Here is a 14362-nt window from a genome sequence, read left to right on the forward strand (position 1 = left end):
CATAATACCAGGATCCAGGAGAAATGGCACATCTAAAGGGAATGTAAGCAGCCATAATTAAACTCATTAACGGCACCTGTGCATTTCCTTTCCTTCCATTTCATTGACATATCACAATGTCCACTGTGAAAAAGGTGACAGACGGCTACAAAGAATTAAAAAAACAAAAACAATATTTAATCTTAAATTTATTTGGATTGCTGAGTTGTATAAAAGCACAGCATTACAACAAATATATTTGTAAATAAAACCATGAATTAAGTGATTGAACAAAGAAGAGTTTGCATTTACGGCAGCTTAATGAGTTTCTCTTTCTCTCCTCCCTCTTACTCACATATGGTTTATGCAAAATAAAATTTTTCAGTTGAAATTTAAAATATGGTTTACAGTAATGCCAGAGCTATTTAAATAAATGCTGATTTAATTTAAGTAGTATTTAAACATGCTTTGTATGAGACATAGTGACTTTGATTACAGTGATAAGTAATATAATAATTCAGTGATATAAAAGTTATTTAATTTAATTTTAGTTCAAAGTAAGGATCAGTAAGGAATGTCTAATCGTTTTCTTCTATGTACAGAAATCAGGAGTGGGTATCTTAGATTTTACATTACAACAGTCAATATTTTTGTACAACTAAAAGGTTTCCACTGGTATGGAGATGTTTGAAATACATGAGTTTTCTAGAGGAAGTGGGACAAATATACAATTCGCAACTATACAACATAATCCAAACATGATCCCTGTAACTGATCTCATTGTTTTATATTATGATTTTTATGCAGGCACACGACCGACACCTCTGTGCTGGTTCTCTTGTAGGCCCTCACAGGTGACGTAATCACCAGCGACAGGAATACATTCAAAACATTCATCTGTTAGTTTGTTTGTTTCTGTGGTTTTTTTACGCTGGGACCTTAACATAATGGCGTTGGAGACTGTCCCCAAAGACCTGCGCCATCTGAGAGCTTGTCTTCTTTGTTCGCTGGTGAAGGTAAATTGTGAACTGCGAGGAAGAAAAGACCGAGCTAGCTTCTTTGCTAACGCGTAGTAGCTCTCTGCGCAGCGTTTTTCTTCTGTTGTGTCTCACACCTAAAGTGAGGGGTTGAAGTGATAATTTAATGATTTTTTTTTGTTCACCGGAGTAGTTTGTATCTTTTTAATATATTTTTTTTGTCAATTGCCCTGGGTTCGTGTAATATATTACCCATTCACCCACCTCCTCTTTGTCTTCTTTAGACCATTGACCAGTTTGAATATGACGGCTGTGACAACTGTGAGTCGTACCTCCAGATGAAGGGGAACCGAGAGATGGTTTATGAATGCACAAGTTCCTCATTTGACGGGTAAACATTAAAGTAATGACTATCCCAAACTTTCCCGTGAGTGTTTCCTTAGTGTTTACCATTATTGTCTTTATGTCCACAGTGTGATAGCCATGATGAGTCCAGAGGACAGCTGGGTAGCTAAATGGCAGAGGATAGGTAAGGATGTGTGCCTGTACTTGAAGCTGCATAAATCAATCTCTGATCACAAGGAGGCAGGGGACCTCTAAAGCCAAGAGACACACACACACACACACACACACACACACACACACATACATGTACACACACAAGTTGTAGCAGATAACCTGTAAACAGTTACAGACTTACACATCTGACAGTTATAAATCAACATTATCATGCTGCTGGAGTCATGTTTCTGGCCGCTCAATAATCACTGGAATTGAATCTCTGGTTTGGCCCAGCTAACTGTGTCTGTGTGTTGTTTGGAGCGTGGCATGTGTAGAGAGTGTTTATTACAGGTTGCTCGCTTAAAACAGCTGCCGGCTGTTGCTGGGAAGTGGGTTGGTGAGAGCAGTGAAACTGAACCACGCAGAAAATGCATGTCCATAAGGCAAAAACCGTGAGCTGAACGAGGCAAAAACCAAAAAAAAAAAAACCCCAAAAAAAACAAAAGTTATAATTCTGTGTGGGTTTATCACTTAATATGATGTCAGAAAGGATGCTTTTCTTTACTTGTATTCACATAATACAGCTTTAAAGTTAGTGTACCCCAATGCTACAGATAACACTCTTAACCATGCCCTTGTTCAGACAGTGTTTTTTGTAAATATTGTTTCAAGTCAGTCTTAGTTTGAATCATTGTGTCAGTTACAACAGCTGTGTATATTTTGTGCTCCATCCTACAGGAAACTTCAAGCCAGGTGTATATGCTGTTTCAGTGACAGGCAGGCTACCTCCAGGTATATAACTGCTCTGCCTCAATATGCAGCAAATTACACACACTTTGAAAGTAAATGTTTGGCTGTTGTCTTGATTGGAGTCTTTGCTGTTTACATTGCTCATTTGTTATTCTCCTTTTCTAAAGGTGTGGTGAGAGAGTTGAAAAGCAGAGGAGTGATTTACAAATCCAGAGATACAGCAGTGAAGACTTAAACCCAGCTGCTTCCAGTTTCCACCGTCTAATTAGGATAACGGTGTCATACTGCAGCACCAACCCCAGGAAGAAGTTACTACTGTGGGACTGTACAATTCTTTTTTTTATGATTAGAAATATTAGCATGTGTGATTATCGTGGAGAAAAGTGTATATTTCTTGTTTCTTTGAATAATTGACAAAAAAAATAAAAGTCTGTTTTTTATGAAGAAAATAAAGTAATTGTCATAAGATCACTGTTTATTTTTGATTCCTATGCTTCTGTAAACAGTGAGATTTACTTATGGACTGGAATGTGTAAAATTGAAGACCACAATTCACCATTTTCTCACTTTAAGCAAACACTCCCAGTGAGTGTCAGAGCAGCCTGTTATTCAGTAGACAACAGACTGCAAATAGTGGAAGAAGTCAGATATGTTCAAGGGTGACCCCGTGATTCAGTACAGTGGATTTCCCCAGAAAAAATTCTGTAGAAAAACAACTTCTGTAATTCCCTGAGTGAACTGTAATGAACAAAAACTCATAGAGACCCACAAGTCAATGACTCATTTGCTGAAACTGAGTGAGAGAGATAATTCCCCCCCTTTGCCTGGAAGAATGACAGCCTCAGCACAGTGAGGCAGACTGCAGGATGACACAGCATTCAGTCTCCCTGCAACTGACTAACCCCACCACACTTATTCTGGAGAAGCAAAATGGAGGAGTCGTGAGAGAACAGACCTCACTTAATTTACAAATGCATGATTATTTTTAGCCACACTAACTTTGCGTTCTCTGGATCAATGTCAGCCAGTCCACCACTTTGGGATCAGACTGAAATATGAATTTCCATGAAATTCTGTACAGACCATGTATCCACTGTGTAATCACTGCAGTCTCTACCTACTGAACTGAAACAGACAGGAGGGACTGAACAGTGAAATCATCTCCTGTCGTTTTTGGTTAAAACGAATGCTAATAAAATGTTCATGTATTTAAGCCACAAGATGGTGCTTTTTGCTGACTATCTCAATAACGTGCAGAACCACACAGCGCCAGTAGAGGGAACTAGAAGCTTAACCTTTAGTGGAGTTGATACATTCTCACCTACTGAGTATTAGATAAAGCATCTCCAGTTAAATTTTAAGTTGTTTTCAGTTCCAGTTGCTGCTGTAGCTACTGTTTCATTATACAATAGCCTGTACAGAGTAACAGGTTTATAGGTTGTCCTCCTGTGTTGCTGTGTAAATCAGGTCTACTGTTGGCTTATATTACTGTATAGGAGGAACATTTTTATTGCCAGAGGGTCCAGGCATTGTCTCATTTCAGTGTAACCTGATGGACCTGGGTCATGAACACAGAGGACGCGTTAAATCTCTGTAAGTGAGCACAGTAAGCTCTCGCTGTTGTCATATCAGATGCTGTTAGTTGCTATTTCATTGCACAGGCACCTGGTGCTGATATTTCATGGCAAAGGCAATGTTAGTGAAACCACTCTTTGATTAAAAAAAAAAAAACGAGAGAGAGATAGCTCAGGTTATGTGAAGAGAAGCAGATGGCTTCATCTCAGGATCTTCTATCTTACTATCAGGTCACAACTCACGGGGCTCTCATAATAAAAATAAAGAAAAATAAATGAACATTTATTGCAAGCAGAGATTTTAAATTTAGTACAGAGCTTAAAACAAACCAGCATAACAAAGTAAATGTATCTGTGAAATGATACACAGGAAACCTGCCCCAGTTTCATGTATGCAGGAACATTTCTCATGTCTTACGTTAATGGACTCTGGGTCATGGAGGGAGAGATATGCCACTGAGGAAATGTTACATGTTTTATACTGACATGATCAAGGCAGTCACATCTATGTTGAATCATTTTAATATATCAAAGAAGAAATTTTATGCTTTTATTCCTAATGATGATAGAATCATTATTTCTTATCTAATGCCGCCACAAACAAACATGCAGTGAATAAACATGCTAATGTTGTCTCACTAGGAGAATAGAAATACAAGGCTGTAAATACAATAGTTCTATCTCACACTGCCCTCTCTGCCCACACTGGTGTCTTTACTGCAGCATGTGTACGAGCACCTTGTGTAGGTTGGTCTTGGCCCCTTTGCAGGTCATGACACTGTAACTTGGTTTCCATTAGAAGCAGGTTAGAATGACTCCATATACTATCTTTATATGCAGTCATTGGTTACAACAGCATGTGAGGGATCTCTATTTCCACAGATTCCACAGGTTTTTGCCAAGTTTTTCTGTCACTGTCTCTTCAGCCTTTTCAGTTTGCACCTAACAAGTTTCCTGTTCTGAGAGACAGTGGTGTGAGGAAGTATTCAGAGGTATCAGCACTACATGGTAGAAATACTTCCCTCACAAGTACAAGTCCTGCAAAAGCTCACTTAAATAACAGAAAAATATCAACAATAGAAAAGTATTAGTGGTAAAATCTACTTTAATTGTCAAAAGTAAAAGATACTTATTATCCATTAGAATGTATTCTGTCAGTGTTATATTATTATTGGATTATTATTTCTGATGCAGCAGTGTGTAAGCAAAAATGTACATGTTTGCCATTAGGTACATCAAGATTTGACCTGTAAAGTAACCTGTCACTACAGCCGTCACATAAATGTAGAGGAGCAAAAACCAAGCAACAGAAAATTAAAAAAGATAAGTATCTTCAAATTGTACTCAGGTAAATACTTGAGTAAATGTACTTAGTTCTTTCTCGGTGCTGTTAACAGATCACTGAGGATCACACAGAGTGAACAGTGAAGCTACAGTGCAGATAACTGACAAACTAGCTCCAGTTTGAAAATAAATAAATAAAAAATGAAACATCGTTGGTATCCAAATTTGATGAGTTTCTGCAGTAATTCCAGCTCTCAGTCCCTGTGGTGGCTCTGAGAAACTGGTGCACTGGTGCACAGACAGTATCCATAATTAATCAGTTCAGCAAAAAATACTAATCTATCTGTACAGGAGGATTAGAATGGAAAGATACTGTGACTGAAAGTAATGCAACCGTTTATTTAAACTTCTCTGGGGATTTTTTCACAGTGAGGTCAGAGGTCAGAGACTCAGAGAGCCTTTCATCAATGGAGCCCTCTTGTTCCTCTTTTATTTCTTATACATTAATTTGTCATACTATTTTATTTTTCACTCATGCCATTTGTTACTATTGTTTCTTGTTCTCTTGTGGTAATGTTAGAAATGTCTTTGTAATATTTACATTTTTCCTGACAAGATGACCACAATGGAAATAAACTGATGTTTGACAACTCTTTGTGTTTTCCACCACAACGTTTAGACAGACATTAATGTGTGATATATATGTTTCCATTGTGAATATACTGTATACTGTATGATGAGCCCAGTATTCATATTGTTAACACGAATAATTTCAGAGTAGTACTCACCCAGAGTAATGCTCACATTTCTCATTGATTTATTGTGCACATGAACAACAAATCAAAACTAACTTATCTCAGTTTGTCTGTGTAAAGTGGCTCATACTGTACATGTATTTGGATTTTATTATTGATATTGTGAATGTTGTACTAAGAGATGGACCAGGGTCAAGGTGGGAAAATGGCTAATTTTTCTGAATGTGGTTTTCATTGTTTATGTGATGTGCAGCTCAGGTACCAGAGACACTGAAAGTTTAAATAGGAAGTGTGAGTGGCTGTTCGTCCTGGAATGATCATCTATTCAGAATTTTTTTCTCCATCCTCTGCCCTGTGCATGCTGGGACACCTTCACCCCTCTGAGTCTGAACAGGAAAACATGGGTATGAACATATATTTGCATGTGCAGCCATATAAACATCATTCTGCTGGAATTCACTGTGAATTTTCAACATAAAAAACATAATCTTCAGCTCAGTCCAAGTAACCTGACTGACCAACCAGTCACTATTTAAACTGACAAATACAACCATGTTGTCTGTCAGGTGCCTGCAGGTGAGTCGTTTCCTGAGTGAAACACGAGCCATGTGATGAAACATCTCTTAATACAGACCCCAAGTAACACTCATTCTTTTGACTAGGACCCATGCCTCCTCTTTTAGTTTGAAATTATCTATTATTTATCTCTTTTATTCAAATGTACAGAATGTGAAATATTTCTCACTGGTTCCATCACAAGTTGAGGCTTTTTGAACAGTGAAAGTGTGGTGGATGGAGACGGTTGATAATCAAATAAACCACAAGTGTCTACGCCTCCATGTGAGTTTCTAACTCAATGCAGAACTGGTAACACCTATAGATGAGTGCAACCTCCTTTAATTGTTGAACTTCACTCCTTTCATGCTACGTAACTTGAAACCATTCCATACTGAAGTGCAGTTTACATCGCTTCTTTCCATGTGAGCTGAACCTTTCTTCTCTTCAGAAGAAGCTGAAGTCATTTCACGAGAGCTGCAAACTAAAAACAAAACCGAGAACTGGAGCTGCTGCTGCAAGGCTTCCACGACCACAGGCGTTGTCAGGAAGGCTTTCAGCTCCGCCCATGCACTTCTCCTCCACACATCGAGTGTTGTACCAGCATCTGAGCGAAGTGAAGCGAAGCACGCCCTTCATTTTCACACACGCAGGGACACGTACAGGGCCCATCTACCACCGCCTCATTGGTGCTTGCAACTACACTATCGCTTTTGCCCTTATTTGGATATGTCAGGGCTTTAAGCTTGAGGAAAGTTTTAGATCAGAAACTGAGGTATCGACTTGAGGTTTACTCTATCTTGGTCACCTCTGGAAAAAAAAACACCCTGGAGGTTTCTTCAACTCTCTTGAGTCTTGAAATGTTTCTGTCTGACAGGGATAAAGTGAAGAAAGAGAAGTAAGGGTTTTTCTTTCTTTTCTTTTTTTTACATGGGAGATGGACATTACACACACAAGGCCACACATGCTCAAACTGATGTGTGTGTGAGTGTTTCATAAGGCTGACAAAACTTCCTCTCTTTCACAGACCAGAAAGCAGCTACAGAACCGAGAGCAGCTCTTCATATTGAAGGATTTCAATTCCTTTTACAGAGGAGGGCATCTCCTCCAGTGCTGGTACAGGGACATGTATGTTACACGTGGTGCTCTGCAGTGGTGGAAGAAGTTCTCTGATCCTTTATTTAACTACCAGCGCAACAATGGAAAAATACTCCTGCAAGTGCTGCATTAAAAAAATCCTTGAGCGCAGAGGTATTATCAGCCAATTTTAAAGTATCAAAAGTCAAAGCACTTATTCTGCATATTCTGATATATTATCATATACTCTCTGACAATATTAGGTTTTTAATACTCACGTGTTTTACTTTTAACTACTTTATCTTGTGACCCCCTCAAAGGGTCGCAGCAGAAGTCTGAGGGTCATGAGAAGATTAATGTGAGAAGAAACAAATCTGTATTTTATTTTATTTTTTTTACTTTTTGGACTTTTGGAAATTTGATAATTTGACCTTTTTTGGGCCTCTAGCATTTGAATAGGAACCATCTCTTCATCTCTGACCGCACTGAGCATATTTTATTTATAGTAACAACTTTATTTGTACATCGTGTAGGGACTGCTGAGAAAAGCAGCTGAACGTGCTGACGTGGGGCTTGGTCTGTAGACCATGACACATATTTTGAAAGAATTTTTTTATTTGATTTTATTGAAGTATTTGTTTTCAGTGAGCTACAGGCAGACATGAAAATTCAATGAAAAAGGCCCCAAATGAGTTAGGATACAATCATTTTACCTGTAAACACATTGCATTGTAATTTTATTTCCTACATATTATATATATTATATCCCATGTAGCTGCAGTATTTGTGTGTATAAATAGTAAAACTATATTTTTAAACCTTGTCCTGCTGTATGATTACATTTGGAGTATTTATTTATTTAAGTTTTGTACATTTTAATGGGTGTCTGTGTCATTTCCTCTTGTATTGTGGCTTCCTTCCTCCTCCTTCTTTTTTACTTTGTTAAATTAGAAAAAAAGATGAATCAGACTCAGTTCTTGCTGGTAAAATGACAACATGCATGTGTGGTGAGGTCAGTTTAAAAGTTGCTGAACAAAGAACAAAAAATGAGGGTGGTGGATGATTAAGTGACCCCATGTGAGAGAAACGTCTCTGGTGGAACTGAACATCTGAAACTGGACCAGGGGGTCACAAGGTTGCAGACCACTGGTTTAATCTTTAACAATGTGCTGTATTTTAGGAGCTTTTTCATGTTACATGTTCATGTGTAAAGCTGAAATGAAAAACGTGGCGTAGAAGTAAAAAGAAGCATTAAAAAATAAGTACCTCAGAATTTGACCTAAGCATTACTCTTAAAGTAAATCTGGCGCTCTGCAGAAACCGGTTTAGAGCAGCTCAGGCCTCAGTGGGGCTCGCAGGTCTGGGAAGGAGCTAAGCTTCTGGGCAGCTCGGTGGTGTCGACACCCGGCTGGGGCCTAGGAGGAGCCTGCAGAGCGCAGGCAGGGAGGGGAAATGGCTGCCAGCCCAGATAAGGTCTATCACGAGAGGCAGTGTGGGCTCGGGAAAGGCCCCAGCTTCAGTGTACTCTTCTTCTCACAGGGAGTTAGGATCACTTCCTCACTGGCACACGCACAGATGACTGAATGCTAGTGGTCGTCCGCCGGATGAAGGCCGGTGTGTTCTCCCTTCAGTGGAGGCTGGTGGCTCAGTTCGCTGCAGAGGGCTGGGATTAGCAAAATGCAGGGCAGGGGTCAGGAGATTGGAGGGTTAAAGGCTAAAAAAAATGTGAGGCTGGTAAAGACACCATATGCTGGATCTTTCCAACAAGTCTGCATTCAGATAAACATGTTTTATTTATAACTGGAGCATCATCAGTGACGCTTTCGTTTGATATGGATGTACAGTATATGAAGTAGGCCTCCATGGTATCAAAGTATCATTTTGTATCATAACCGTGTCATCGCTGCCTTTGTTGCGCACACACACACACACACACACACACACACCCGCACACAGAGGTATTGATGACAGAATGACGTCTGCCCCTTTTCTTCCAGCAGGAGCAGATGTCATGGGAATGAAGTTAGTCTATCAAACCATGTCACATTATTCTATACACACACACACACACACACACACACACACACACCCATGTTGTCTACAGTTCTCAGTGGGAACGTGTGTGAGGACACATGTGAGCCTCCACACCCAGAACTTAAATGGTGTAAAGTAACGAGGTCCTTGTTCAGGTCCTTCCCATTTTCTGCTTTAAACATCCGATCCACTGCATTTCAGAAATCTTCTACTTTTTACTCCACCACATGCATTTGACAGCTACTATCTTTACCAGTTACTTTTCAGTCATATTTTACATCAAGAAAAATATGATATAGCACATTTCCTTAGCTTGTGTTTGCTTAAAACACAGTGTGTAGTTTGTTTGCATCTCCATCAAAGAGATTTTTTCCCTCTAAGTCTCACATGGTTTCATTTAAATAAGTGTTCAATGCCCCGATCCAGTATTTCACAAAACAAGTCAAAAACTTCAGTCCAAAGCTCAAAAAGTAAAAATAAAGATACAGAACTTTTTCTTCTTCTTCTTTCTTCTCCCATTAATCATCTCACCATCCCTCAGATTGATCTCGTGACCCTTTGCAGGGGCCTGACCCCAACTGCAGACCACTGGACTAAACTACCTGTAGCAACTGTGCACAAAGTAGGTAAAACCAGCTCCACCTCAGGCAGCTGCTCACACATGGACGCATCTCAGTTAAAAATGTAATAATGTCATATCAGTCAAAGGGACAAAATAAGGACTTTTACTTTGAAACTTTCAGTGCATTTCACTGCTGCCTTCTGTACTTCTACTTTAGTAAATTTTTCATAGAATATTTTAAAAATGTTTTACTGGTGCTTTGACTTGAACAAAAGATTTTGAACACTTCTTCTACCACCAGCTAAATTCATGTTAAAACCACAGAGTGGATTTCTCTTTGTAGACATTAACAGGGTTGATACGGCCAGATTTTAAAAGCCTATGATGTGAAGAATAACACACATATGAAAGAGTTAGAGTGAGAACTGAAAATAATGCAAAGGGAAAGAAAAGTGTTCATAAATGATGTTAAGTCCCCCACATTTAGCATTTATAATCAAGCACAGAAGCATTAAATAAATAATTTATCACACACCATAATGTAGCTGCAAACACATAATTTAAAATATTTATTAATGTAAAGTATTTGTTAATGATTATAGCTTCTCATATGAAAACATATCTTTTATTATTACAGTTGTATTTTACTATATTGTCATTGATTATCTGTTTACATGTGTTCACTTATTATATTACACTGTATTGGAAACTATTCACTCAGTGTCTACAAGTATATATTGCTCATAAATACTGAGACCTAAAGTGTTGCCTTCACCACCAGTGTCACTTCATTCACTTCTTACTTGAGGACATATGAGCAGCCTGTTTACTAAAATAAAAGGCTCATTTGGAGCGTGTGGAATAAACCAAATCAAGCTTTATGATAACTGTTGTGTGAAACCCAGTCTGCTCACAGCTGCTGGGTAACTACTGACCCAGAGTAGACTGTACAGCTACCAGAGGTGCAAAAACATCACTGCATTGACAGAGAAGTTAGAGTTGGTTTGAGTTGTAAAAGGCTGAGCATTTATAGTCAGTGGTGGAGGAAGTGTTCAGATCCATTACTTGAGTAAAGGTGTCACTACCACTCTGTATAAATACTCGCTTACGTCTCAAGGCCCTTTACTGACAGGGTTGTTCAAGTACAAGTATTCTCAGCAAAATCTAATTCAAGTATAAAACATTATCTGTGTGTAATTTATATATATTATTGGGTTTTATTAGTGATTGATTAACATGTGACGAGCATTTTAATACCCTACACCGATGTTAATATTTGGCAGATTACTGTATAGAAATGCATCAGATGTTACAGGCTCATGATGGTTTTTATGTAAAACTTTCATTTGTAACGTAAGTGGAAACTAAATCTGCAAAGTAAAGGTGGTGGAGTAGAAGTATAAAGTAGTGTACAACAGTATTAAAACTGTATTTAGTTATTTTCCACCTCTGCTTGAGATACAGGTCACTTCATTAAACGTTTGAGGACTCTCTCAGTGAAACTCTTCCTGATGTTTCCATGTTACTAAATCTCATCAGTGCAGCTTAAATCCATCATGCACCCGGATGTGTGGGGACTTGCCTGGCTCCCGTCCAGGTTAGCATTATGAGAAACCACACGGTTACGGTTGGACATTTACATTTACAAGGAATTGAAACCTGTGCCCTTTCACTTTTGACACCCAGCAGTAAGGTAACTGTAGTCATCGTGATGAATATGTCGCTCAGCATGCAAACAAGTCGTCTTCTGAACAAGAGAGCTGACTTACATACAGACAGACATAAGACTGGATTTGGGACAATTTATTTTTTATATTACACAAGTACAGAACAGCCTACATTGCACTGTATATTGTTATTATACATAGTATTTCTACTTTATCTTATTTATTTTAGGTTATCTTTCTATTCTTATTTTATTCCTTATTCTATTTTCCCCTTGGGCTGCTACTCTTTTGTGCTGCTGTGTCAATTTGAATTTCCTCTTAAAGAGCAGACTATTATTATAATGGTTTCTCCTATTCACATTAGCCACAAGGAGATCTCCTTTTAACACAGTTTTAATGTGAGTGACGGGGGAGAACATGCACAGACCTGGTCCTGTGTAAAAGTGTTTCCACAGTGACGACTGTGGGTTTTGTCCCCCATCACTTACACTGAATGTCTTTGTGGCCTATTACAGCGACCAATAACACTTTCAGTGAACATACGAGCAGGTCAGTGTTGCATGAGGATCCACTGGAAATGTGAACCCACCTTGAATTATGCATTCAGTTGTTTTACAACTGATTTCAGTTTCACTCTGAACGGACCTGGTGGGCTTTGCTTCAGTCAAAAAGAACCACCACTCACCATCACCTCCCTCATCATGTGTGACAGTAGTTATACTTGGACGACTTTGCTATTTCTAGTTGAAAACAGTCAGATTATCAGTGAAACATCCTCATGCAGGAAATGTTCCTCCGCAACGTTTATGAAGTGCACTTCATAAACGTTTTACACACGAGTCATGAAACTGGAAATAAACTGCATGTGGAAGAAAAAAGTGAAACACAGCGTAGACAGAAGCTCAGGCTGTGTGTTGTAATCTCTCTCTACTTCATTCTGGGTTTATTACCCAACTGCACATTGCACTGTTCTCGACAAAAGTGCAAGAAGCTACATTTGGTCTACATGAGTGTTAATGACATCATCATGTCCTGCAGCTCAGCATCAGTCGAACAGACGAGGAGAAACTGAGCTAAAGCCTTAAAAGAGTTTGATTTGATACTGACTAATAAAAATGAAATTATTAAAAGGAAAGTCTGGGATGTTGTAGTGTTTGTAGTCGACACTAAAAAATCTTTAATGTCGCGGGTGTTTGTGTCCTGGGACGTTTGTGTGGTGATCATAAACGTGGAGTTCTTCTTCTTGATGAAAATCTACTTAGTTGCTGTCGGCATTTTTAAAAAAGCGCCTACAGAAAGCAGAGTGGAGCCGGAAGAAAAGAAAGAGAGCGGCTGTGACTGTTAGACCTCTTCCTGTGGTTACATCACGTGGTTGTGGAGGGTTCAAAAGGAGACAGCTTCTTCTTCTTCTTCATCCACTCCTTGGACAGACAGAAGACACCTGTGAGGCTGCCGGACAATCGTCACTTAAAACAGAGAAAAAAGTGAAGGTTGAGGTAAAGTATGATGGAGGGTGTTGTCTGTTTAATGCTAGAATTCATTGTGACGACATATTGAAAACGACTGAATGCATTTTGTGTTAGATAATGAAAGATAAGTCAGTGTTTCAGCTTTTACTTTAACTCTGCATTTTGTTTTTTAATCGAATGTCTTCTCAAATGACTTTCATTCAGAAGTACATTTAGAATTTGATTTAAAAAATCATTTTACTCAAAACTGAAAATTCAAAGTTTTACAACTGTATTTTTTTTTTAATTTAAATGTTAAATGAATCTACTGGATCTTTGCATTTGCTCCATTTTAACTCTGAACTGCCGACAGATACTCTTGGATTTATTTTACATGACTTTTGAATGTACTTATTGCTCAGACAGAAAAGCTTACTCATGCCTGCCAAAATGGCTTCCTCAAGATAGCGCTTCCTCTGGCGGTTTTTTAGCTCTGACTTATGCCTTAAAAACTGCACTGAGGTACAACTTGAGACTGATTTTTATCACATACAAAAATGTTAACAAGCCTCACTTTGAACATTTGAACGGGTTGTGTGGAAAACTCTGCATGCAAATGTTTCACAACAAATCAGGAAGTGTGCATTTTCTGGTTAGACAGAAGTGAGGGCTGTGTGAGCGTTGGGTGTGCATTGGGCTGAGACGTTTCAGTCTGGTGTACAAGTGTGTGCGTCTGGGTGGGGGGTTGGTGTTTGCAGCTGCAGACACAGGCCCAGGTGCAGAAGAAGAGAGAAGTGTGGAGAAAGACAGAAGACGGAAGAAGAGCGGTGGATGTACAGTGCAGTCATCCATAAAGTAGAAAGCACTACTAAACTCCTTGCCACAGTGTAGTGTTTCCTACTTTATGGATGAGTGTACTGTTGGCTTCAGGGAGAGAAGAGGCCCAGCATGGCGCCGCGCAGGAAATCAGAAAAGAGGAAGCTGCTTTGTCTCGCAAAGCCACACATCACCCAGAGTGTTGCCCCAGTCACTTCACATGGGTGGCGTGTGGCGCAGAGCAAGGCTCGCAACTCTTTCCTCCATTTTATGTCTCAACTGTTCTAAAATAAAAACAGACAATCATGTACATGTGATGTGTGATCTGTAATGACATATAATAAAGATGAAAACGAAAAAAGTATATTGTCTTAGACTCAGTG

At 39.0% G+C, this 14362-nt stretch overlaps 1 protein-coding gene across 1 annotated transcript; it reads left to right on the plus strand.

The window, feature by feature from the left end:
• Positions 1 to 804: 804 nt before the first annotated feature.
• supt4h1 (SPT4 homolog, DSIF elongation factor subunit) lies at positions 805 to 2675 on the plus strand. Its single transcript, XM_071460952.1, has 5 exons — positions 805 to 995; positions 1241 to 1347; positions 1430 to 1485; positions 2196 to 2249; positions 2375 to 2675. Exons 1-5 carry the CDS (start codon positions 927 to 929, stop codon positions 2440 to 2442), a joined length of 354 nt encoding a protein of 117 aa, XP_071317053.1. The 5' UTR covers positions 805 to 926; the 3' UTR covers positions 2443 to 2675.
• Positions 2676 to 14362: the final 11687 nt, after the last annotated feature.

Source organism: Trachinotus anak, unplaced genomic scaffold (genome assembly GCF_046630095.1).
Source record: "Trachinotus anak isolate AG129_WGS33_773 ecotype Australia unplaced genomic scaffold, CSIRO_AGI_Tana_v1 ptg000024l, whole genome shotgun sequence".
NCBI classification, from domain to species: domain Eukaryota; kingdom Metazoa; phylum Chordata; class Actinopteri; order Carangiformes; family Carangidae; genus Trachinotus; species Trachinotus anak.